Source organism: Cydia amplana, chromosome 8, assembly GCF_948474715.1.
Source record: "Cydia amplana chromosome 8, ilCydAmpl1.1, whole genome shotgun sequence".
Classification (NCBI taxonomy): domain Eukaryota; kingdom Metazoa; phylum Arthropoda; class Insecta; order Lepidoptera; family Tortricidae; genus Cydia; species Cydia amplana.
The window spans coordinates 16,676,160-16,704,088 of record NC_086076.1 but is presented as its reverse complement, the minus strand read 5'-3'; the positions used below and the strand labels follow the sequence as shown (position 1 = coordinate 16,704,088).

The window sequence follows — 27,929 nt, the reverse complement described above, 5'->3', positions numbered from 1 at the left end:
GGCGCGCCTTCTTGGTATTTTGAGTTGTCAAATTGTCAAAGTTCGTTACATTTTCTTCGTCGTATTCGTCGTGTTTCTCCATCTGTTTTTCAACTCTTGGATAGAAGTTTACTTTTATTTGTTTGTTGTAAAATGGCTGAATTACCTTATCAAGCGGAGTATGCTAAATCGGGGCGGGCCGGTTGCAAAGGGTGTAAACAAAAGATTGAACAAGGAACATTAAGAATCGCGGTTATGGTGCTGGTATGCGTTATACACATTATATCACTACATAGAATAAAACAAAGTCGCTTCCCGCTGTCTGTCTGTCCCTATGTATGTATGTATGCTGTAGATCTTTAAAACTACGCAACGGATTTGGATATAATTTGTAAACCCGTGCGAAGCCGGGGCGGGTCGCTAGTTTTTTTGAAGGGTCGACTTTCTGCCCAAGAGAAACGATGAAAAGAGGCACTAATCGAATGTATTTTGTAGTCCGCGTTTCATGATGGAAAACAACCTAACTGGCACCATGAAGAGTGTTTCTTCAGAAAGCAGCGGCCTAAGGTTACGAGCGACATCGGAAACTTTAATAAACTGCGACATGGAGATCAGAAGAGGATTAAGGAAGCAATTGGTAATTTTATCTTTCGTTTAATTGCATTATTGACTACAATCATTCTGTTGATACCATTATCCATAATATATCATACCAATATAATATTTATTTATTTATTAATGCTTGAATTGCTTGATGCATGATTTTTAGTCCATTCACATGAGTAACATTTGGCTATAAATGCTAGGGAGTGCTCCCGGTACTGGTTTTCTATACTAATACAGTACCGGAACCGGGAATTCCCGGTTCTCATCATACAAACTCAGTACCGGGAGCATTCCCTAATAAATGCTAAATCCATGATGTCATAGTGTTTTAAAACATTGATATTGTACTGATAACAGAAAAATATTTATTCTTTCTTTACTCATTTTTTTTTTTTTTTTCATTTATTTATTAACACAAAATATTTACATTCAAAAAATTATGACAGCGAACAAAGCCCCCTGAGGCTTAACTGCCGCTGTAATCGCTCTTATATTTACTCTTAATATATTATATTAAACTATGGAGTATTTCATTTCACGGAGTCGGCATTCATGTCTCTTATAATGAGGTGTTAGAGTCTAGATTCCGCATGCACCCCGTCTTTGTGATATGAGACATTCTCAAATACTCATCTAACTTTCAGAGTCCATCTAAGGGTGATATTCCACCTGTCTAATTTCTCAGACCTATGTGCGGGCTATGTGCATTGTGTCTCACTCTCTTTAAGCAAAATATGAGACTCAAATACACTTTGGACCTAGAAATTGCAGGACAGGTGGAATACCAACCTAAGCTAACTCTGTGCCAATTTCAAAGTGAAAGTGACAGTAAAGCAACATATTTTCAGAGAAATTTGATATTTATGATAGTATTTCCACACTTTGTCACTGTAAAGCCCGGTATCCATTGCGCGCGGCTGCCGTGCGAGCCAATGTTCGATAGCTTGCCGCGCGATATGGAGACAGGGCTTGATCGAGTTGGCTCGCGAGCCAGCCCGGTATCCATTGCGCGCGGCTGCCGCGCGAGCCAATGTTCGATGGTTTGCCGCGCGATATAGAGACGGGGCTTGAAAGTCTATGCAGAGTCTACATGATACCTATTGCTTTAGCGAATTCATGAACAATGAACACTGTTTTGACACTGAAATAAGTTTGTGTTTGAAATTCTATACTCATTACTACGTGTTCTTTCCTGTATTTTATTTAAATAATAAAATTGAGATTGCCAGGTGTTTTCTCATCTCTTTAAAACTTAAATGTAATTAATGTAAACTACTGGAATAAACATGGACTTCAAAAGTATCATTGGTTGTAAAGTGGTTAAACTTTTAAGATGCATTGTCTCTTATGCAATAAATAAAATTTTTCCTGCCCTCCCCTCAGCCATTGGCCATATCAACTGACCCCCCTAGCCCATCATGCCGATCACCATAAGGTGTCTTTACTTGTGGGATGTCATTGCCATATTCTTAAAACGTTTTATATTTGTATTACAACGTTTTTGTACACAGAAAACCTAACTGGCATAGTGATGCCAGTAGAAAAAGGCAAAGGCAAGGGTAAGAAAAGAGCCAACGGGGACGCTTCTGCCGCTGCGAGTCTTGCGGCCCTCAAGGATTTCTTCATAGAGTACTCCAAGTCGAGCAGAGCTACCTGCAAACACTGTGATATTAAGATTTGTAAGGTACTTAACACATCCATCGTTTTTTTAACACTAAAATTAAAATACACAAATAGGCATGTCCCCTTGCTTGCAAAATAATTCATTTTGTTATTCTCCTCCTATAAGAATATACTGTAAAGAAGGCCTGCCAGGGATCTACACGGGCGCCTATTATTAGGAAGGCGGAAAATCGTGCAGAATGGAGAGCCTTGGTGCGCAAAACAACGACCTCATGTGGTCGCGACCCTCAGTCATGAGGAATCGAGGAAGAAGAGATAAGAATAAAGATCATTTATTTCAGTTAGGCCCACTTGCACCATCCCGCTAGCCCGGGGTTAAGCGGTTAAACCGTTAACGCAGTGTCAAATTGTTCTGGTAACCATGGTAACTCTTGGTTTAACCGGTTAACACCGGGTTAGTAGAATGGTGCAAGTGGGCCTTAATGGATTACAGACATACCAGCGTTCGCCACACTAGGCAATGCCTGTATTGCGGGGAACCACTTATAAATCTTATAATTTAAATAACAGAACTAGGTATAAGTTACAAAGTCTATCTCTATCTCTTTTAGCTGCTTGTGTACAATATAATAGTCTGACTCTTTCCAACATTCCCTGTCGATTCCTATTGCCTGTAACACTCCGCGTAATAATGTAATCTTACAAATAAACGATAGATCTAAGCATATAAATAATGTATTAAAACGTGTCACTCGCTTTTGTTGCTCATTGAACAGTTTAAGATCGCTCGACATGTTTTACAATCTTTGACTAAAAATACGTGATTGAACCGTGTTAATATACATATTTAATAATAACTGGGTCTCACGGAAGTTTTGTTCATACAAATCAGGGATGTTGCAAATATCCGCATCCGCATCCGCAACCGCGGAACTTCCGCATTATTTTCAACATCCGCATCCGCATAAAATCGATGCGGATTTAATGCGGATGCGGATGTGGAACAGGTCGGTACAGGAACGTCTTAGCATCGGCGTAAGTGCTAGACTGCTAGGTAATTTAGTCATTAACCAAAAAAAACTATTAGAAATGAGCAGTCAAGCGTGAGTGGGACTTAATGTACGGAACCCTTGGAACGCGAGTCCGACTCGCACTTGGCCGGTTTTTTGAAATAAAAATTACTAAAATGTGATATTTGACGTTTTTTATGGTACTATCTTGACATCCGCATCCGCATCCGCGGAAGTGAGCCTTTAAAAATCCGCATCCGCATCCGCGGATGTCAAAAAATCGGCATCCGCAACATCCCTGATACAAATTCAAATAATGCTTTCAATTTTAACAGGATGAAGTCCGTATTTCGAAAACGGTGTATGACACTGAAATCGGTCAAAAGTATGGTGGGCAGCCACTATGGCACCATGTCAAGTGTTTCGCCGAGGCCCGGGCCGAGCTGCTGTACATGGCGGGCGGGGAGGACCTGCCGGGCTTCAACACCTTGAAGAAGGAAGACCAGAAAATGGTTAAGGAAGCTATTAAGTGAGTGATGTAGAAAATTATATGGTTGCTTTAGTCGTGAAGACAGAAAAAGTGAAGACAGTGTTTTTCGACTTGTTCATTAACCCTCAATTTGATTAAGGGTTTGCAAGCACCTTGCCCTTTTTTAACCGACTTCCAAATCTAAAAGGAGGAGGTTATCAATTCGGTTGTTTTTTTTTATTTCTTTTTTATTTATTTTTGTTTTTTTATTTTTTTTTATTTTTTTTATTTTTTTTATTTTTTTTATTTTTTTTTATGTTTGTTACTCCATATCTTCGTCATTACTGGACCGATTTTGAAAATTTTTTTTTTTGATTGTATGTATATGCATACAGATTGGTCCCGTTTTTGTCAAAACCCGGTTCTGATGATGGGATCCATGAGGAATCGAGGGAACTCCTCAAATCTTAAAGGCATACATATAGTGATTTTTGTGTTTTTCAAATCAAGCACATACATTCAAAAAAGTGACATTTGATGAAGTGGAACTGCTGATGATGATCAGAACGGAACTCTTCAACGACGTATAGTACACGTTTGACGATTTGTCCTCTTCGTTATGTTTGTTAAGCAAGTTAAGTTTTTAATCCACATTTTTGTCAAGCTCGAGTTCTGATGATGGGATCCATGAGGAATCGAGGGAACTCCTCAAATCTTAAAGGCATGCGTATAGAGATTTTTGTATTTTCATCAAAAAATTAAGCATATTCATTAAAAACTGTCGCATTTGATGCAGTGGAACTGCTGATGATGATCAGAACAGAACTCTTCAACGACGCATAGTTCACGTTAGGCGATTTGTCCTCTTCGTTATGTTTGTTAAGCAAGTTAAGTTTTTAAGCCAAATTTTTTTCAAGCTCGAGTTCTGATGATGGGATCCACAAGGAATCGAGGGAACTCCTCCAATCTTAAAGGCATGCGTATAGAGGTTTTTGTATTTTCATCAGAAAATCGAGCATTTTCATTAAAAACTGTCGCATTTGATGAAGTGGAACTGCTGATGATGATCATAACGGAACTCTTCAACGACGCATAGTTCGCATTTGGCGATTTGTCCTTTTCGTTATGTTTGTTAAGCAATTTAGGTTTTTAGGCACATTTATTTCAATCTCAAGTCCTGAACATGGGATCCATGAGGAATCGAGGGAACTCCTCAAATTTTAAAGGCATATGTATAGAATTTTATATATTTTCATCAGAAAATCAAGCATTTACATTAAAAACTGTGGGATTTGATGAAGTGGAACTGCTGATGATGATCAGAACAGAACTCTTCAACGACGCATAGTACCTACACGTTTAGTGATTTTGAATTTCGATTTTGACTTGGACTGGGCCCCGGACTTCGGACTCGGACCCGTACTCGGACTCGGACCCGGACTCGGATCCGGACCCGGACCCAGATCTTGACCCGGAAAACCACTATGATACTTAAACTAAAAAAACACTATGATTACCATAAAATGTATAGGTACATATTACCAAATAAAGTATAAGCGCCGTTAAGTGGGTTAGGCTAGTAGTTAGAGAAGTCGGTTTTTTTCTATTAAAGATTATATTTTACTTTATTAGGTACACTAAACAGACATCGTACAATATCATGGGTAATACAATTGTACATTATGGCTTAAATCTAGCACGAGATCAAAAACAAGTTTACACAGCATGTTTTACAATTTAGCGGAAATATTACAAACTAATTAACACCATATTATAGCTACAGTGAAAAATATCAGAGAAAAAAAAACTATCTAAACATTACAATATAACGAGTAACGAACTTTACATATAAAGACTATTAAACATCACAGATGAAACAAACTTAGAGGATTAAGACAGATGTCATCAGTTTAGTGGGAGAAGAGGAGGAGGAGGTTTGCAAGCACCTTGCCCTTTTTCTTATGTAGTATTTATTTTATTGATTTATTTCACAAGTTACAACTTTTTTGTTATGGACAAATCTCCACAAAACTACATTTTGTTTGACTGTGTAGTCTCACTATTGTACATATACTATGCATATACTTAAGTAAATTTATATTATAATAGGCTTACATTGGGATTTATATTACTTAAGTAGGCATGTCATGAATACTCTATAGGGTAACACATCCCCCAGGTATCGCGACGTATCCATCCATAGGTTAAAAAACACCATTCTATATTTCAAGTTCTTCTGTGACTTTTTTTAGAACCTTGTCTTTTTTAGGGTTCCGTAGCCAAATGGCAAAAAACGGAACCCTTATAGATTCGTCATGTCTGTCTGTCTGTCTGTCCGTCTGTCCGTCTGTCTGTCCGTCCGTATGTCACAGCCACTTTTCTCCGAAACTATAAGAACTATACTATTGAAACTTGGTAAGTAGATGTATTCCGTGAACCGCATTAAGATTTTCACACAAAAATAGAAAAAAAAAACAATAAATTTTGGGGGTTCCCCATATTTAGAACTTAAACTCAAAAATATTTTTTTCATCAAACCCATACGTGTGGGGGATAGGTCTTCAAAAATGATATTGAGGTTTCTAAAATCATTTTTTTCTAAACTGAATAGTTTGCGCGAGAGACACTTCCAAAGTGGTAAAATGTGTGTCCCCCCCCCTGTAACTTCTAAAATAAGAGAATGATAAAACTAAAAAAAATATATGATGTACATTACCATGTAAACTTCCACCGAAAATTGGTTTGAACGAGGTCTAGTAAGTAGTATTTTTTTTATACGTCATAAATCGTCTAAATACGGAACCCTTCATGGGCGAGTCCGACTCGCACTTGGCCGCTTTTTTTACAGTTACAGTTATAATCGTTTGTTTTAGACCACTGAAAGGCGAAGAAGTTCCAATAAAGAAACTAAAAGCAGAACCAAAGGACGAGAAAGAGTTAAAAGTTGAGAATGAACTAGAGAAGAAACTTGCGGCGCAAAACAAGCTGTTCTTCAAGTACAGGGATGCCCTGCAGGACTACAGCAAAAAAGACCTCCACGAAATTCTGGAAGCTAATAACCAGAAGGTTGTGCCTGGCAAGGAGGAGGTTAGTTATTATCACCAATGATATTATATAACCATAGATAGGTTATACTCATACTTGAAGAGCACAAAAAATACTTACATATTTAATCAATCAATCAATTTTTGTGTATTATGGCTCCATCAGGGCTTGATGATTCCGCCAGTGTCGAGGTTGGATAACACACGGCCAGTATGATAAAGATCGTCGGTGATGTATAGACGGTGTTCGGTAGAGTATCCATCCACCCTACAAACAAACACAAGCTTACATATTTAATTCTGTGCCTTCGAAGAAATCTGTTATTTTTGATTATATTTCTCATTCCATCCATCTTTGTCACACTCGTTGTTAAACATAAGGTCGTCTCTTTCTCTTTCGGTGTGCGGGAGCTTGTTAACACGTGCACATTTCTCGCTTGTCCAGCCGCGACTAAAGGAAACTTGTCCAATTTGTCACAAGTTAAGCGCTTCAATTTTGGAACGCCTATAACGTATCTTGAGTTATAAATCATTGATTATCACTAATTAGTGATTCAGGGCATTTTGAAAGGTCATTCCATAAAAGTAGATGTCGCTGAACGCGACAAAATTGTGAAACTTGAAAAATTATGACGCCATTAAAAGCTATCTATAGTTTGTCAAAGAACTGTCTCATTTCAAACATAGAGAGAATCATACTATCTTTGTCTTACACTAGTACAGCGGTCGGCAACCTTTTAGCAGCCAAGGGCCACACAATAGTTAACGAAGGTGACGCGGGCCGTACTTTGTTAATATTTATGACTTTATCAGACATTGTCGTTTGTTAATATTACACACAAAATAGCCAGGGAGGCTCGCGGGCCGCAAGTGAGAGGTTTGCAGGCCGCATGCGGCCCGCGGGCCGCTTGTTGCCGACCGATGCATTAGTACCGGCACCCAAAAGAAAAGAATGAGTATAGTTTTCCTGGTTCTTACTGACTGACAAATTAGTTCGACCAACTATAGTTCCGTTATCAAAATCTGCAGCACGATTTTTTATTGACTACTTTTTTCTACAAGCGAATATATGTTCGGTATTTAACATTCCTTTTATGTACCCCGCAGTGCCGTGACCTGCTGGCGGATATTATAGCGTTCGGGGCGCTCGAGCCTTGTCCCGAGTGCAAGGGCCAGCTTGTGCTTGATACCTTCGGTTACAAGTGTACAGGTAAACCTGAATATATATTAAATATATTATTCGATGTTTATTTATTCACTAAACCAACCAACCAACTTGTTCCTAATTTCCGGGACTAAGTCTAGTATAACACGTTATAGGTACACGTACCTTTTAACCTTTTGGACGCCAATGGCCGATATATCCGCACCGAAGGTTCAACGCCAAAGACCGATTAATCAGTCACAGACCATAGAGCAACATCGACCTATGTGCATATACATAAAGTTCAACTTCAGTTTTGACACTTCAATGATGTGGCGTCTGAGTGACAGCTTTTGTGTTTGACACGGCGTGGAAAAAGTTAATATTTTAAAGTCAAGAAAGTCAGTATACTATAATAAGATATTTTCAGGTGACGTATCCGAATGGACAAAATGCAGCTACGTGACTAAAGAGCCGCAACGCAAACCCATGAAGGTGCCCGCCGCGTTCAAGGACGGCGCGCCCTTCAAAAGGCTCAAGCCCAAGAAGGGTGTGCGGCTCTTCGAGAACGCGCCGCCGCCGCAGATCATTGTCAAGAAAGAAGAGCCTCAAGACGAGTAAGTAACTAATAGGGTTAGAGAATGTAGCTACGTAACTAAAGAGCCGAAACGCAAAGCCATGCTTGGCCGGCGGGGCTTTCAAAAGGTTCAAGCCCAAGAAGGGCGTGCGGCTCTTCGAGAACGCGCCGCCGCCGCAGATCATTGATGAGAAAGAAAAGCCTCAGGACGAGTAAGTAACAAATAGGGTTAGAATGTAGCTACGTGACTAAAGAGCTGAAACGCAAAGCCATGCTTGGCCGGCGGGGCCTTCAAAAGGCTCAAGCCCAAGAAGGGCGTGCGGCTCTTCGAGAACGCGCCGCCGCCGCAGATCATTGTCAAGAAAGAGGAGCCTCAGGACGAGTAAGTAACCAATAGGGTTAGAATGTACGTGACTAAGGGCTGATTATGACGGCGCGCGAACTCGCATGCGATTTTAGTTACATTGCGGACTGGTGGTTACGTACAGTTCAACCGACCGATCAAAACCCGCAATGTAATGAAACTCGCATGCGAGTTCACGCATCGTCTAAATGGGCCCTAAAGAGCCGAAACGCAAAGCCATGAAAGTGCCCGCCGCGTTTTAGGACGGCGTGGCTTTCAAAAGGTTCAAGCCCAAGAGGGGCGTGCGTGTAACATGTATACTGAATGAAAGAATACAAATCTTTAAATAAATCCTATTCAAAATCGACTTAAATCTTTGAAAAAAAAAACAAAATCTTTAATAGCTGTTACCAATTGGGTCAATCAACTATTTCTTGTTGTTATTCTGTCCCATCAGCGAGGAGACAATAGTAGCATAGATTGTTAGAAGAACTGCTGTACCATGTTCTATTAACATGCTCAGTAGATATCCCATTATGGAAAGGTCTTATAACTACCATAACATGCAAGTTTGGTTCGTTTAAATACGAAAAACCTAGACATTTAAGAGTGACTCAGGAGACCGTAACCATAGCAACGTGTGACAAGAAAAAGTTGATTAACCCAATTATGAAAAAAAAAAACCATTTGTCCTCAGAATCAAGAAAAACATTCCAACCCCACCGCTGAAGAACCTCCAGTTCTTCATGTACGGCAGGCTAAAGACCGACAAGGAGAAGCTGAAACACCGCATCCTCAAGCTGGGCGGGCTGGTCACCAGCAAGATCACCGACACACTCGCTGCTGTTGTGTCTTCCAAGGATGAGCTCGACAAAATGAACAGCAAGATGCAGGAAGTACAGAAGACTGACATCGAGGTAGGACAAGTCGGGGAATAAATTATTCTGTGTTGTGTTCTTTGTGGGTCGAGGCATAGAGAAAAAAATACAGAGTGCTCACTCCATACATCAGTTCAGACTATTAATTTACAGAATTACTATTAAATACAGAAGGCTGATATCGAGGTAGGACAAGTTGAAGAATAAATTATTCTTTGTGTTGTGTTCTTTGTGGGTCGAGGCATAGAGAAAAAAATACAGAGTGCTCACTCCATCAGTTCAGACTATTAATTTCAGTGTCTACATCTAGCATCGAGTAGCGGAACTATCAGTACTGCTACTTGACAATAGATGTAGCACCGACCGGAAAGTCTTATCTCAACAGCATAAGACTTTCCGGTCGGTGGCTACATCTATTGTCAAGTAGCAGTACTGATAGTTCCGCTACTCGATGCTAGATGCTAATAGTCTTTTTGGTACTAAAACTGATGTATGGAGTGAGCACTCTATGTATTTTTTTCTCTATGGTCGAGGTAGGACAAGTTGGGGAATAAATTATTCTTCTTGTTGAGTTCCTGTTGGTTAAGACAACCAGTTTTAACGATGAAGATGAATGAATAGCAAGATAGAGCTAATAACAAAACTTCCGTGAGACACAGACATATTAAAAACGTTTTTAATATATTTAACAAGATTGAGCTAAATTGAAGGATTCTAGAGGCTAGACGGCACTTGTGCACATGAGGACATGCAAAATGTCAGGAAGGCCGTGTCAGAAATGATATTGCGTATAAAAACATTTATTGACGTCATCAATACTACTGGGCTATAACCGCAAACATCCCAAGTTCGCAAATTGCGGGCATCTTTCTCTGTCGCTATAATTACGCCTTCATTGGAGTAAAAGAGAAAGATCCCCGCAATTTCGGTTTTCGCGGTAGAACCCCTGTTCTACTGTTTTTCTAATGAGTGCTGTATTATAATTCATAATGGCGTAGTCAAACAATATCATGTCTTTCTTAGACAATAAAAAAATGATTCTATCATTAAAAAAATACGATTATTGCTTTTTGTAGGTTGTGGAACCAAGCTTTTTCGATCTGATTGACCCAGAGACGGGATCCATAGCCAAGACTCTCGAGCTGATCAAGGAGCACAACATTGCTGACTGGGGATCTGATGTAAGTAGCAAGCACATTTTTCTAATGGTAAATATTCAAATAATAATAACACAAATAATAATAATTGACACAGTTAACTTTCTAGAGTTAGACCAAGCTAAGTTGGCTGCTATTCTTGTAGCCTAGACTGTGCAAGTGTTATTTAAACGTCATAATTTCATAGATGTTTGACGTTTAAAATAACAAAAGTTATTACAACGACAAAAGTTCTATTCGTGTTCAGTTTGGAGTGTTGCAAAATGCAAATAATTTTTATTTTTTTTATTTATGTTTTTTATTTGTACAGCCTGCAAAGCGAGTGCCACAAGATGTAATTGATGGAAAATCTATTCATAAGTCTGGTAGTATGTACAAGTCCTCGAAATCTGCACCCACCAAACTGAAACTCAAAGGTGGGTACTTATTTAATAGTAAAATAAACTGTTAAATATATTTATAAGCTATATCACAGTCGGTGTGAAATACTACTTTTTGGCTTCTACGGTGTGTGGTGAGGTGACAGAAAACATTGGCTTATAATACCATGTGGTTAGGGTGTTTTGTCTTCAGTCTGAAAGTTATACTCGACCTGTTGAATGATCACTTGAAAAAAAAAATTGTTCACAGTAAATAACTTATTTTCTATCATGATATATTAAATTCTAATTTAGCCCCCTGAATCCCGATGTCCTTTTAAAAGGCCAAATTTAAATCGTATTTTTAACTATAATGGAATACAGAAAGGTTCCAAGTTAAACACTGCAAAAATGCCTCTGGCACTTATGATTCTAAAAGACACAGAACACAAATTGTATTTTTTAATTTGTCGCTTTTTTTAGTGACATACTATATTTTATTTTTTCTTCATTTTCCCAGTCTAATCTTCTACGGTAGGCGTATCATGTTTAGTTTATAACTTCTATTTTTCAATTTGTTGGTTTAATAAGCAGTGGAAACTTACCCCCTTATTCATAAAACTTTACGGGCCTGATTTAGTTAAATTATGTTGTTATCCCTTTCTTACAAATACATGCCAAAAAAAAAAACAGATAAAGACAAACGATTCATAGCTAATTCAGGCCAGTAACGCGTTTATGAATTACGCCATTAATCTCTATCATGCCACAAACGCGTCCATCAAATAGCTATTATAAAAAATATGTTGTGTACAGGTGGCACAGCTGTAGACCCCGACAGTGGTCTAGCAGACGTGGCCCACGTGTATCGCGACGAAATGGGCACTAAATACACCGTAGTCCTGGGCAAGACAGACGTCGTCGCGCAGAAGAACTCCTACTACAAGATGCAGGTGCTTGAAGCGGATGACGGAGAGAAGTGCGTATCTTAGTTGTAAGATATATACAGGGACAGCCAGTAGACAAGAGTGGTCTTGACGTGGCACATGTATAACGCGACAGCATGGGCACTAAATACACCGTAGTCCTGGGCAAGACAGACGTCGTAGCGTAGAAGAACTACTACAAGATGCAGGTGCTTGAAGCGGATGACGGAGAGAAGTGCGTATCTTAGTTGTAAGATATATACAGGGACAGCCAGTAGACAAGAGTGGTCTTGACGTGGCACATGTATAACGCGACCGCATGGGCACTAAATACACCGTAGTCCTGGGCAAGACAGACGTCGTAGCGTAGAAGAACTACTACAAGATGCAGGTGCTTGAAGCGGATGACGGAGAGAAGTGCGTATCTTAGTTGTAAGATATATACAGGGACAGCCAGTAGACAAGAGTGGTCTTGACGTGGCACATGTATAACGCGACAGCATGGGCACTAAATACACCGTAGTCCTGGGCAAGACAGACGTCGTAGCGTAGAAGAACTACTACAAGATGCAGGTGCTTGAAGCGGATGACGGAGAGAAGTGCGTATCTTAGTTGTAAGATATATACAGGGACAGCCAGTAGACAAGAGTGGTCTTGACGTGGCACATGTATAACGCGACCGCATGGGCACTAAATACACCGTAGTCCTGGGCAAGACAGACGTCGTAGCGTAGAAGAACTACTACAAGATGCAGGTGCTTGAAGCGGATGACGGAGAGAAGTGCGTATCTTAGTTGTAAGATATATACAGGGACAGCCAGTAGACAAGAGTGGTCTTGACGTGGCACATGTATAACGCGACCGCATGGGCTCTAAATACACTGTAGTCCTGGGCAAGACAGACGTCGTCGCGCAGAAGAACTCCTACTACAAGATGCAGGTGCTTGAAGCGGATGACGGAGAGAAGTACGTATCTTAGTTGTAAGATATATACAGGGACAGCCAGTAGACAAGAGTGGTCTTGACGTGGCACATGTATAACGCGACCGCATGGGCTCTAAATACACTGTAGTCCTGGGCAAGACAGACGTCGTAGCGCAGAAGAACTCCTACTACAAGATGCAGGTGCTTGAAGCGGATGACGGAGAGAAGTACGTATCTTAGTTGTAAGATATATACAGGGACAGCCAGTCGACAAGAGTGGTCTTGACGTGGCCCATGTATAACGCGACCGCATGGGCACTAAATACACTGTAGTCCTGGGCAAGACAGACGTCGTAGCCCAGAAGAACTACCACAAGATGCAGGTGCTTGAAGCGGATGACGGAGAGAAGTGCGTATCTTAGTTGTAAGGTATTATACAGGGACAGCCAGTAGACAAGAGACTTGTCGGTCTCTCACATTCCGATCTTCATACATTCTCTCAAGGAGTTTTAATAACAAAACTTCCGTGAGACATAGACATTAAATATATTAAAAACGCTCGACATGTTTCACTCCGTACCCAGGAGCGTCATCAGGAGCTTGCGTTAGACTCCTCGGTACGGAGTGAAACATGTCGACTTAAAATACGTGAGTGACCCGTTTTTAACATACAGCTGGCCAAGCAAACCTTGTCAGTAAAAAAAGGCGCGAAATCATGGTATAATAATATACTCCGCCTGGTACTCTCTTCCGAGATTCGCGAATGACCTAACTGTCACTTACCTACGTCATCATGCTGTTTACAGGTTCTCAAACTTTAAAATGTGGGAGAATTTTAACCAACGGTGAAAATTATTTTAACGGCATTAATTTTAAGTTATTCATGTAAAAACATAGTAAAATAAAACAAATCTATACTACACTTTTCACTCCTACTCTTACAGTTCCGAATAGAGCAGCCAACCATTTTCGTAACAAAACATTAATTACCAAGCTTACGACGTGAAAAGTTTGGAAAACACTGCGACTGCTGACACTGAGCGAGAAGGAAATAACAATTAACACGCGTTCGACAAGGATGACGGTCAGGGACAAAATGGCGGATTGTCAAATGTGACAGCGCCATCCTGTGTTGCCAGTAGTGTAAACAGAATTACCCGAACGTCTGAAATTTCTTTCGTGAATCGGAAGATATTGCTAACGAATAATTAAAAATGACGTGTTATTGTAAAATTTAAGATAAAATACATATAAATGAAAATTATAAAATTATAAAGAAATATTTTAACTTATTAACCATAGATATAATGTACCCATGTAACATGTTATGTTGAAATAAAGTGGCAATGTTATTGTGACGTAGGCAAGTGACACTCTGGCAAGAGAAGACCATGTTTTATTAGACCATGCGCGAAATTAAAATTTTCTATAGGACGATATCCCTTATCCATTTTTCAAATTTGCCGCCTTTTTTACTGACAAGATCTGCTTGACCAGCTATATTTAATATCTCTCAAGGAGGTATAGTTTATAATGGTATGTGTATTCTAGGTATTGGTTCTTCCGAGCTTGGGGCCGCATCGGCACCACCATCGGCAGCAACAAGCTGGAGGACTGCAGCTCCGTGGACGAGGCCGTCATGAAGTTCGAGGAGATGTACGAAGAGAAGGCACAGGACTTCTTCGATCCGCACAGGAAAAACATTAAGAAGGTATGCCATCTCAATGGGGCCTTGTCACATAATATAAGAAGAAAAAACCCGGCCAAGTGCGAGTCGGACTCGCGCACGGAGGGTTCCGCACCATCAACAAAAAATAGAGCAAAACAAGCAAAAAAAACGGTCACCCATCCAAGTACTGACCCCGCCCGACGTTGCTTAACTTCGGTCAAAAATCACGTTTGTTGTATGGGAGCCCCACTTAAATCTTTATTTTATTCTGTTTTTAGTATTTGTTGTTATAGCGGCAACAGAAATACATCATCTGTGAAAATTTCAACTGTCTAGCTATCACCGTTCGTCAGATACAGCCTGGTGACAGACGGACGGACGGACGGACGGACGGACAGCGGAGTCTTAGTAATAGGGTCCCGTTTTTACCCTTTGGGTACGGAACCCTAAAAACCAAAATTTGCCAGTGAAATTTGAATCTTTAGTGGAGGAAAAAGAGTTGATTATGAAATTTTTTTTTATGATTCACGGTTAGTTACACTAGACTTATATCGACCGGGATATGAACCGTGATTACCTTTTGTTTGTTTTACAAAAGGTAATCACGGTTCATATCCCGGTCGATATAAGTTTATTGATTATGATTTGTTTGTAATATATTATACATATATTAGGACGCCTTGAAAATCAATATTACTTTCCTTAAAAAGGTCAGATTTTCGTCAAAACAGGCCGAGCAAATATCTATATCCTCCAGATTTTATGTCCTTTAGCATAAATCGTTTTTCCCACGAGCCTCTGTTAGGTCCACAAAGGCAATATTGGTCCTAGCTGTAGTCTTCCAATATAATTTTCCAAAAGGCTGACTAATGTCGGCAACATTTGGCAAAGTTTTTATTTATTCCGCCGAAACTAGAGCAAAACCGAACCTTCGGTTTCGAAAAAACCGGATTCGGTCGGACACTAATAATAGGGTATTTGACTGTATTTCAAATAAATTATTTTACATCATGCATGAAATAAAGCACCAGAAGATTAATAGAGAAACGTAAACAGCAGTTATTTTTAGACACAATTTATATTTTAAAACCCGTATCAAACTATAAAGACCAGGTGCACAATTGTGACGTCACATGCTAGTGTTTCATATAAATTCCATAGTAGCAAAATCGTTTTGACAGTTCGAAAAAAGAAACTGATTTGACTAGTAGTCAATAGTAGTAGTAGTAAACACTTTATTGCACAAAACAAGTACATAACACAGAGATCATCCAGTAAATGTGTACAAAGGCGAACTTATCCCGCCGCGCTTATATATTGGTATAATAATATTGGTTGTCTATTTCAGGTCCCTGGTGCCTACTACCCAGTGGACGTGGACTACGAGGAGGAGTCGAAGGCGGCGCCGCTGCACACGGACACGGCGTGCAAGCTGCCGATGCCGGTGCAGAAGCTGATCACGCACATCTTCGACATCTCCGTCATGAAGAAGACACTGCTCGAGTTCGAGGTACCTACGCTCTACGCTTCCTTTATTAGGGTTCCGTAGCCAAATGGCAAAAAACGGAACCCTTATAGATTCGTCATGTCTGTCTGTCTGTCCGTCCGCATGTCACAGCCACTTTTCTCCGAAACTATAAGAACTATACTGTTGAAACTTGGTAAGTAGATGTATTCTGTGAACCGCATTAAGATTTTCACACAAAAATAGAAAAAAAAACAATAAAGGTTTGGGGTTCCCCATACTTCGAACTGAAACTCAAAATTTTTTTTTTCATCAAACCCATACGTGTGGGGTATCTATGGATAGGTCTTCAAAAATGATATTGAGGTTTCTAATATCATTTTTTTTCTAAACTGAATAGTTTGCGCGAGAGACACTTCCAAAGTGGTAAAATGTGTGTCCCCCCCCCCTGTAACTTCTAAAATAAGAGAATGATAAAACTAAAAACAATATATGATGTACATTACCATGTAAACTTCCACCGAAAATTGGTTTGAACGAGATCTAGTAAGTAGTTTTTTTTATACGTCATAAATCGCCTAAATACGGAACCCTTCATGGGCGAGTCCGACTCGCACTTGGCCGCTTTTTTACTACACTTGTGCCCACTTGCACCCATTCCACTAACACGGGATTAACCGGTTAAACCTAGAGTTTCCATGGTTACAAGTACAATATGACACTGGGTTACCGGTTTAACCGCTTAACCCCGGGTTAGTGCGATGGTGAAAGTGGCGCTTATTGATTTAAACTGGACCAGAGATATAAACATTTGCTATCAACTTATATGCTGCCTTTTTCATAGCCTTCTTGCATTAAATACTTACCTACATAACAAAGGCTCTTTAAATTTGAGGATTAAAAAAATCAGACGTAGCCGAACATTGTGATAATGATAACAGACCCGAGAATATAAAAACTTAATTATGTACTGTTTTATACTTGTATACTATAATTATTCTACCACAGAAAATCACTTGCTTTAATGAGTAATTTGATGATGAACAATGAATTACTTATTGTGAAACTGCGGGCAGTTAAATAATGAATTATCGTTGGTATATGTACAGTACTGAACTATATAGTTTAAACAGCACGTACATTTTATCTCCTAATCTATAATGATACATCAAAATAAAACATTTGGTATTTTGTAGCTGGACACAGAGAAGATGCCACTGGGAAAACTGTCAAAGAAGCAAGTCAAGGCTGGATACAAGGCGTTGTCCGAGCTGCTCGGGCTGCTGAACAAGGGCGAGGCCAGCCAGAACAAAATCATTGACGCTACCAACAGGTCACTCTAGTACCAGTCTACTTTATCCTCCTGAGCTGAGACTAAATGTACATTACAATGTACATATTCGTGCAATCTGATTTGAACCTTTCATGAACCAAATAAAGTAGCATTTCTTTTGGTTCATTGCTTTTTAAAACAAACGAAATTTGTTCTAATTTACTTATAGAATAAGGTTCAAATTAAAAACTTTATATGGTGGGTCTTAAGAGTTTATAATAGGTAATTGTCAAAAATACCAAAGATTGATCGAGTAAGATGTTTAAAATCTAAGACCATTTCGTGCTTTGAATTTGACAACTAAACGAGATGGCGCTGTACTGCGTCATATGTTATGCGGTCACTGAATTGTCAAACGTCAACTTTTGACAATCTGAGTTAGTGTTGCGATATGACGCAGTACAGCGTCATCTGTTTTGGATGTCAAACTTACCGGCACGATTTTTTCTTAGACTACCTCTCTATTACAATCAATTATCTTTAATAATACTAAATACGGGACCATTTCGTGACTTCTATGTTGTTGTGTTACTTGTTGTATTCTTTTATTTTTTTTGTCACGAATTAACGCTCTCTATTCTCTATTCTATAAAATATAGGTGAGTCACAACTCATTATAACTTCCTTTTATACATATAATACATACGTATTTATCTTTGACTTTCTTTGCTTACAGTAACGTCGATATTTCAATTTTTCCCTTGCGCCATAGTACGTTTTTTTAGCATTAGAAAGAACTTGAAAGAAGGTAAGCGATCTTGACATGTTATTTAATTGAAAAACGCATTTTAAAAATCAGTAACTATTACTTAAGAAAGCAGAAGAATATAAATGATCGTATTAGATTCATAATTGTTACATATTTGCCGTAACTTATTTTTAAAACGTGTTTTTCAATTAAAAGACACATCAAGATTGTTTACCTTATTTCTAATGCTAAAAAAACGAACTATAGAAAAAGTTCTAGGTATAGTAGTAACTGTCATGTGTACGCAGGTTCTACACGCTCGTGCCGCACAACTTCGGCGTGAAGAACCCTCCGCTGCTGGACAACGTGGAGGCCATCAAGGCCAAGACGGAGATGCTGGACAACCTGCTGGAGATCGAGATCGCCTACAGTCTGCTTAAATCAGGTAACAAGGGTAGCAACGGGCTATTCCCACTAGTTACCACCAAGTTCTTATTGGTGGTAACACCTGAGATTTTTTTCCCATCTGCCGGGCTAGCACATGATTGGCGCGACAGTATCTCGCGGCGAGATAGACTACCCGTCCCTCTTTTATTAACAAAGTTAGGGGTGCTGTTCTCAACTGAGAAAAAAGCCCTAGTATAATAATAATACTTAACTTGCAGACGCGAACGAGACCACAAGCCCGATAGAGTCCCACTACCTGAAGCTGAAGGCGGAGATCGTGCCCGTGGACAAGGGCTCGCCGGAGTTCCAGATGATCGCCACATACACCGCCAACACCCACGCCGCCACACACTCCAACTACACGCTCGAGATACAGGAGGTATGTGCGCTATACATGAACCTAGACCGAACGAGACCACAAGCCCGATAGAGTCCCACTACCTGAAGCTGAAGGCGGAGATCGTGCCCGTGGACAAGGGCTCGCCGGAGTTCCAGATGATCGCCACATACACCGCCAACACCCACGCCGCCACACACTCCAACTACACGCTCGAGATACAGGAGGTATGTGCGCTATACATGAACCTAGACCGAACGAGACCACAAGCCCGATAGAGTCCCACTACCTGAAGCTGAAGGCGGAGATCGTGCCCGTGGACAAGGGCTCGCCGGAGTTCCAGATGATCGCCACATACACCGCCAACACCCACGCCGCCACACACTCCAACTACACGCTCGAGATACAGGAGGTATGTGCGCTATACATGAACCTAGACCGAACGAGACCACAAGCCCGATAGAGTCCCACTACCTGAAGCTGAAGGCGGAGATCGTGCCCGTGGACAAGGGCTCGCCGGAGTTCCAGATGATCGCCACATACACCGCCAACACCCACGCCGCCACACACTCCAACTACACGCTCGAGATACAGGAGGTATGTGCGCTATACATGAACCTAGACCGAACGAGACCACAAGCCCGATAGAGTCCCACTACCTGAAGCTGAAGGCGGAGATCGTGCCCGTGGACAAGGGCTCGCCGGAGTTCCAGATGATCGCCACATACACCGCCAACACCCACGCCGCCACACACTCCAACTACACGCTCGAGATACAGGAGGTATGTGCGCTATACATGAACCTAGACCGAACGAGACCACAAGCCCGATAGAGTCCCACTACCTGAAGCTGAAGGCGGAGATCGTGCCCGTGGACAAGGGCTCGCCGGAGTTCCAGATGATCGCCACATACACCGCCAACACCCACGCCGCCACACACTCCAACTACACGCTCGAGATACAGGAGGTATGTGCGCTATACATGAACCTAGACCGAACGAGACCACAAGCCCGATAGAGTCCCACTACCTGAAGCTGAAGGCGGAGATCGTGCCCGTGGACAAGGGCTCGCCGGAGTTCCAGATGATCGCCACATACACCGCCAACACCCACGCCGCCACACACTCCAACTACACGCTCGAGATACAGGAGGTATGTGCGCTATACATGAACCTAGACCGAACGAGACCACAAGCCCGATAGAGTCCCACTACCTGAAGCTGAAGGCGGAGATCGTGCCCGTGGACAAGGGCTCGCCGGAGTTCCAGATGATCGCCACATACACCGCCAACACCCACGCCGCCACACACTCCAACTACACGCTCGAGATACAGGAGGTATGTGCGCTATACATGAACCTAGACCGAACGAGACCACAAGCCCGATAGAGTCCCACTACCTGAAGCTGAAGGCGGAGATCGTGCCCGTGGACAAGGGCTCGCCGGAGTTCCAGATGATCGCCACATACACCGCCAACACCCACGCCGCCACACACTCCAACTACACGCTCGAGATACAGGAGGTATGTGCGCTATACATGAACCTAGACCGAACGAGACCACAAGCCCGATAGAGTCCCACTACCTGAAGCTGAAGGCGGAGATCGTGCCCGTGGACAAGGGCTCGCCGGAGTTCCAGATGATCGCCACATACACCGCCAACACCCACGCCGCCACACACTCCAACTACACGCTCGAGATACAGGAGGTATGTGCGCTATACATGAACCTAGACCGAACGAGACCACAAGCCCGATAGAGTCCCACTACCTGAAGCTGAAGGCGGAGATCGTGCCCGTGGACAAGGGCTCGCCGGAGTTCCAGATGATCGCCACATACACCGCCAACACCCACGCCGCCACACACTCCAACTACACGCTCGAGATACAGGAGGTATGTGCGCTATACATGAACCTAGACCGAACGAGACCACAAGCCCGATAGAGTCCCACTACCTGAAGCTGAAGGCGGAGATCGTGCCCGTGGACAAGGGCTCGCCGGAGTTCCAGATGATCGCCACATACACCGCCAACACCCACGCCGCCACACACTCCAACTACACGCTCGAGATACAGGAGGTATGTGCGCTATACATGAACCTAGACCGAACGAGACCACAAGCCCGATAGAGTCCCACTACCTGAAGCTGAAGGCGGAGATCGTGCCCGTGGACAAGGGCTCGCCGGAGTTCCAGATGATCGCCACATACACCGCCAACACCCACGCCGCCACACACTCCAACTACACGCTCGAGATACAGGAGGTATGTGCGCTATACATGAACCTAGACCGAACGAGACCACAAGCCCGATAGAGTCCCACTACCTGAAGCTGAAGGCGGAGATCGTGCCCGTGGACAAGGGCTCGCCGGAGTTCCAGATGATCGCCACATACACCGCCAACACCCACGCCGCCACACACTCCAACTACACGCTCGAGATACAGGAGGTATGTGCGCTATACATGAACCTAGACCGAACGAGACCACAAGCCCGATAGAGTCCCACTACCTGAAGCTGAAGGCGGAGATCGTGCCCGTGGACAAGGGCTCGCCGGAGTTCCAGATGATCGCCACATACACCGCCAACACCCACGCCGCCACACACTCCAACTACACGCTCGAGATACAGGAGGTATGTGCGCTATACATGAACCTAGACCGAACGAGACCACAAGCCCGATAGAGTCCCACTACCTGAAGCTGAAGGCGGAGATCGTGCCCGTGGACAAGGGCTCGCCGGAGTTCCAGATGATCGCCACATACACCGCCAACACCCACGCCGCCACACACTCCAACTACACGCTCGAGATACAGGAGGTATGTGCGCTATACATGAACCTAGACCGAACGAGACCACAAGCCCGATAGAGTCCCACTACCTGAAGCTGAAGGCGGAGATCGTGCCCGTGGACAAGGGCTCGCCGGAGTTCCAGATGATCGCCACATACACCGCCAACACCCACGCCGCCACACACTCCAACTACACGCTCGAGATACAGGAGGTATGTGCGCTATACATGAACCTAGACCGAACGAGACCACAAGCCCGATAGAGTCCCACTACCTGAAGCTGAAGGCGGAGATCGTGCCCGTGGACAAGGGCTCGCCGGAGTTCCAGATGATCGCCACATACACCGCCAACACCCACGCCGCCACACACTCCAACTACACGCTCGAGATACAGGAGGTATGTGCGCTATACATGAACCTAGACCGAACGAGACCACAAGCCCGATAGAGTCCCACTACCTGAAGCTGAAGGCGGAGATCGTGCCCGTGGACAAGGGCTCGCCGGAGTTCCAGATGATCGCCACATACACCGCCAACACCCACGCCGCCACACACTCCAACTACACGCTCGAGATACAGGAGGTATGTGCGCTATACATGAACCTAGACCGAACGAGACCACAAGCCCGATAGAGTCCCACTACCTGAAGCTGAAGGCGGAGATCGTGCCCGTGGACAAGGGCTCGCCGGAGTTCCAGATGATCGCCACATACACCGCCAACACCCACGCCGCCACACACTCCAACTACACGCTCGAGATACAGGAGGTATGTGCGCTATACATGAACCTAGACCGAACGAGACCACAAGCCCGATAGAGTCCCACTACCTGAAGCTGAAGGCGGAGATCGTGCCCGTGGACAAGGGCTCGCCGGAGTTCCAGATGATCGCCACATACACCGCCAACACCCACGCCGCCACACACTCCAACTACACGCTCGAGATACAGGAGGTATGTGCGCTATACATGAACCTAGACCGAACGAGACCACAAGCCCGATAGAGTCCCACTACCTGAAGCTGAAGGCGGAGATCGTGCCCGTGGACAAGGGCTCGCCGGAGTTCCAGATGATCGCCACATACACCGCCAACACCCACGCCGCCACACACTCCAACTACACGCTCCAAATACAGGAGGTATGATTTATTTATTTATTTCATAATATCAAATTACATTATAAATTATTCTAAGCTAATGTATACGAATTTATATTATGATCGTCAACTATTTATTATATACTAATGTCAATACAGATAAAAATCATCATCAAATATCAATAGCAAAATAAATTCATCACAAAATCAAATAAATATTGGGAAATAAATATACAATGTCAAATGATAGCATTATTACGGAAAAGATATCAATATGGCTACTTATACCTAGGTATCTCGTAATGGTCGTCAAATTATGTAGTTATGTGCGCTATCCATGAATCTAGTATTTTAACTGGATTAGGCATGAGGGGTAGGGGCCGGGAAATGACCGAACGGTATAGTCTTATGTATCTTTCAGTAGGAGTAGCAGCGAAAGCGCTATTATTGTTTGTCCTTGTCACAGTCTTACATTTTTTCTTATTCTCCACCGTAAATTAGTACGGATTATGGTGGGCAGCAAATAAATTCGACCAATCATAGTGTCGCATTGCGTATGTTTTGTCCCTCACGGACGCACGCGTATACCACATCTATTAGGATCCTACCATCTGCGGCGCTATCAAATACAGCTATGGCCGCCATTTTTATTGATCCCCACTTCATACCAAATCGATTTTGAACGCATTAACTTAAAATACATGAGTATTTTATTGGTGAAGACAAAGATAGTTTCATGACGAGTTTATTCATCAAGTAGGCATATTACAATGTGCTTATGAACGTCAAATATAGCTACGCCGGCTCTAACCTTCAAAGTAGTAACACACTATCCCACCGGACCGTCAAAACGGTGTGATCCTAGCTTACCGACTGCCTACGCCGGTACGAGCAATTCCTAGAACCGCTCCAAGGTCGCGGTGCGATGCGATAGTGTGTTACAGCCTTTACACCTCTGACCCGAGAAGATTTAAATCCCTCCTCTAAGTTGTCGGAGGGTATCTCAATATGGGACTGGGAAGAAACTCGGGAAAGGGTGATAATGAATATTTTTGGTCAGGTATTCAAAGTGGTGCGCGACGGCGAAGAGAAGCGGTACAAGCCGTTCAAGAAACTGCACAACCGCCGTCTGCTGTGGCACGGCTCGCGCGTCACCAACTTCGCGGGCATCCTGTCGCAGGGTTAGTGGACTTATTGTCTTTTATTTACTTAATACCACTAATGAACAGGTAGCAGACCCTATTAGACGCAATAGAGCGTGCGTGAACTGGAGGGGCCAGCATGTACATAAGTCATTAGTTTTGCAATAGACAAATTGAAACAAAGAGGTGGCCTATCAGATATACTTTTTAAAACTATATTTTCATACTCTAAGAACAAATTAAATTACTTTCTATAAAAAGATTTTAACGGGGAATATTACGCGAAACTCTGCGCAGGGGGCGCCACTTCCACAATCCGTCACAAACGACAGTCGAAATTTTGTTATCTAACCTCTATCACTATTGCATATTCGAGCGATAAAGAGGCAGATAGCTGAGTTTCAATTTCGCGTTTCCCGGTAGGCAGTTTGTAAACAAACCGCCTTGATGTATCAATGTCATATTTTATTGTCTGTGAAAACTTGTCAAAAAACAGTTTAAGGCACAGCATGTATAAGTTACTCTATGGTTTACGAAAGGTGCTAGTGCTGCACTCTGGCGGCTAAACATTGCAGTAATACTCCCTATTAGGCAGACCCTCCAACACGAACGGTCTCTATTATATTCTGTACAATGTCTTCTCTGTTTTTCCCAATTACCTTTATTGCTTTAATAATATGTAACGATATAATATAATAATAATATGCAATATGATACTACTATGTACGTGTAAATATAATATATTGAGATTGATACCGATACTATTGTATACTGACCTATAGCGATATGTTATGAATAATAAATTCCATTTCATTTCTGTGTAGGTCTGCGTATCGCGCCGCCGGAGGCGCCGGTGACCGGCTACATGTTCGGCAAGGGCATCTACTTCGCCGACATGGTGTCCAAGTCGGCCAACTACTGCTGCACCAGCAAGAGCAGCCCCCACGGAGTCTTGCTGCTCGCCGAGGTCGCTCTGGGCAACATGTGAGTCATGGCTCTCTATTGTTTCCCAAATAGTTCTAAAGCTTTGGATTCCTCCGAAAACGGTGCCGTCATATGACGGCCGTCATATAGCGGCAGCAAAAGACGGCCGTCTTTACGGTGGCGACATGTGGAAAGTACCACGGCGTCATAACACACCGTCATCCACCAAGGTCAAAGCGGCAAATTTGAAAAATGTAGGCGCGATGGGATAACGTCCCATAGAAAATTTTAATTTCGGGCCTTTTCCTACTGACAAGATTTGCTTGATCATCTATAATTTACTTGGAGGATGAAATATCATCAGAAGAGGAAAATAATCGTAGTACGGAATCATTTATTCAAATCTCGTGTCATTTATTCAAAATGGCGTCACCGCTATCTAATAAAACGTTCACGAAACTATCGACAAGGTCATGACGGCCGTCATCTTACGTTACGTTGACAATCAACGTAACGTAACGCCGTCTAGGAAACCGCGCCATCTTGTTTAGATAGACAACGTTCTAGTGACGTCAGTCAACGCTATATAGCGGCCGTAATATGACGGCACCGTTTTCGGAGGAATCCAAAGCTTAAGCCATAATGTATTGTTTGCCCGCATTTTCGTTAGTCATAATTCATTTGGTTCAGAAACGCGTCACTTTTCGGGATTGCCATAAAACAAACCTAACCTAACCTATCTATAGGATAACCTAACGAAAATCCTGAAATGTTAACGGTTTCAGTTTTATGACAAATGATAATATGACAAACAATACATTATGACTTAAAACTTTATGGGAAACAACGGGACCCCGTGAGTCATACTACTGTCTACTAGGCAATATTATTCAATTCTGACTCTACTTAATAAAACACTAAATCTCGTTTTAAATTACACAGGTAAAAATTGTATGGAAATAGAATTCTAAATTAAAAAAACTACAATTTCATGTCTCTATACTTGTTGCCATAGACTAGGAATCCTCTAGACGGAGTTTAGAGCAATTATTTCATGAAACCGATGTTGCCAAAAATACGGGGGTGCGGGACGAAGAGGTGAGCGAATCCCGTGCCGTTATTGGTCCGTTCAAACACACGGACCAATCACGGCACGGGATTGACTCGAAGATGGAGTAAAACTACCGTATAAGTGGCAGAGGGGGTAGCGCTACTATGCTCAGTCTAGAGGATGTCTTGTCTGTGCTTGTTGCTATTGATGTGCCGTCGCAATGTATCCAAAAATGCAATTTTTCTAAATTTTTTTGGACTTTTTGAAACTTTCCGCAACCTGTACATCCGTACTTGTTGCTGTGTGTGTGACTTCTAGACTAGACAGTGCCTCACCTATAACCGTGTCGTCGACAGGAAAGAGTGCAACGCGGCGACGTACATCGAGAAGCTGCCGGCGGGCGCGCACAGCACCTGGGGGCAGGGCCGCACGCAGCCCGACCCCGCCATGGACACCACCCTCGACTGCGGGACCGTGGTGCCGCTCGGCAGGCCCGTCACCAGGAACATCAACACTTCGCTGCTCTACAACGAGTATCCTTTATTACTAGTGGCTCTGTGAGCTGTAGACCTCGCGAGCATAGCTTATTGGGACCGTGCACGATGACAGCGCCACACAGCGGTTTGATCAATCAACAATACAAAGATTTTAATTTATTAAAAAAAAATTTTGTGAAAAAAAAATACAAAAAGTTATGTCTTACTGGGGATCGAACCCAGACTTTCTGTGTGCAAACAAAAAAAGCGATTGTTTACAAAATGCGCCATGATAGTTCTTAGCTAAGCTGACGAAATTCGGCTACTCATTCTCGAGTACAAACTAAATATCTAAATACCGCCTAAACCAGCAATACAATTTTTCTGCATTTTTTGCCATGTAAACATGTCTCAAAAAGAAAATACTCTTATGATATCGATACGACTATTTGTTTAAGCGCGAGGTATCACAACTCCTCCATTTTTGAAAATTTCCAAAAACGGGATCGACAAAAAATTTTTATTGACTCATAGAATCTGGTCACAAAATTTCACAAGAATCGGTTGAGAATTGTGACCTGTAGAGGAGAACATCCGGACATACAAAAGCAAAATGCCCGAGTCAAAACGTAGACCTTCGCTACGCTTGGGTCAATTATTGGGGTGGTATTGGACCTTTGAGTGCCGCATCGACCAAGCATTAATCTATTGTGACGGCGCTTTAAACTTCATTACTAATGCCCGTTGTATCCAGAAAATTAGAATTATTTTTAATAGGTGACGATGATCCTTTTGTCATTATGCAGCCGTGCGATGGCCAAGTGGATAACGCATTTATTACATTAAATAATACAAATAAATGTGGGATGTTGATTCGACGATCATTGTCCCGATAGTTGTTTCAGCGAACGGTCTAATAGCGAAGAGTCTCGACCGACATCTTGAGAGACTCTCGCTAGGTGGTTGGATCAAGGGCCAGATGCAGAAGGCGAATCTTGGACACGGCGCGGATAGTCCGCCGGTTCCTCTCTCTGCGGCCCTGACCACCGGCAGCTTGGGCCTTGCTCCTGCTTGTGCGATGGCCAAGTCATTATATGTATTACAAATTAAAGATATCTTATTGATACGGTTTTAACACCCCCTGGCACTGATTAAAATAACCGACTTGGTTTCACATTACATCTCAAAACTTTTTTGTAGTAAAAGCGTTGCGAAACTTGCACCTTTTTACATGTGATGTTTTTGATGGGATATTTATTACTATAATAATTACCTACGTAATATAATATTTTCCTTAGCACAGCTTCAGATTCATCGTATACGACGTGGCGCAAGTCAACGTCAAGTATCTGCTGCAGATGAAGTTCAACTACAAGTATTAAAGCGTCTGTTGTGTAATCTATGGCTACATCACACACCCACCCGAGTCATCACATCACTACTTCAACTTACTGAAGCATCTGCTTGTTGTAT

General features: G+C 42.5%; 1 protein-coding gene across 1 annotated transcript; it reads left to right on the top strand.

Annotated features, from left to right (window-relative positions):
- Positions 1–27,929, top strand: LOC134650101 (poly [ADP-ribose] polymerase). The gene is made up of 20 exons (XM_063504932.1): positions 1–243; positions 475–616; positions 2,097–2,269; positions 3,554–3,747; positions 6,561–6,774; positions 7,839–7,941; positions 8,306–8,492; positions 9,493–9,712; positions 10,750–10,854; positions 11,141–11,246; positions 12,006–12,168; positions 14,591–14,750; positions 16,057–16,218; positions 17,370–17,506; positions 18,503–18,639; positions 18,860–19,020; positions 23,924–24,044; positions 24,830–24,989; positions 26,337–26,513; positions 27,766–27,929. The coding sequence occupies exons 1-20, from the start codon at positions 133–135 to the stop codon at positions 27,836–27,838; spliced, it is 3,006 nt and encodes a 1,001-aa protein (XP_063361002.1). The 5' UTR covers positions 1–132; the 3' UTR covers positions 27,839–27,929.

Excerpts from the sequence above, each read along its gene's own strand:
- LOC134650101 (XM_063504932.1), top strand. The coding sequence starts at position 133 with ATGGCTGAATTACCTTATCAAGCGGAGTATGCTAAATCGGGGCGGGCC. Across the intron at positions 11,247-12,005 it reads CACCAAACTGAAACTCAAAG|GTGGCACAGCTGTAGACCCC; the intron begins GTGGGTACTTAT and ends TGTTGTGTACAG. Across the intron at positions 24,045-24,829 it reads CGCGGGCATCCTGTCGCAGG|GTCTGCGTATCGCGCCGCCG; the intron begins GTTAGTGGACTT and ends ATTTCTGTGTAG.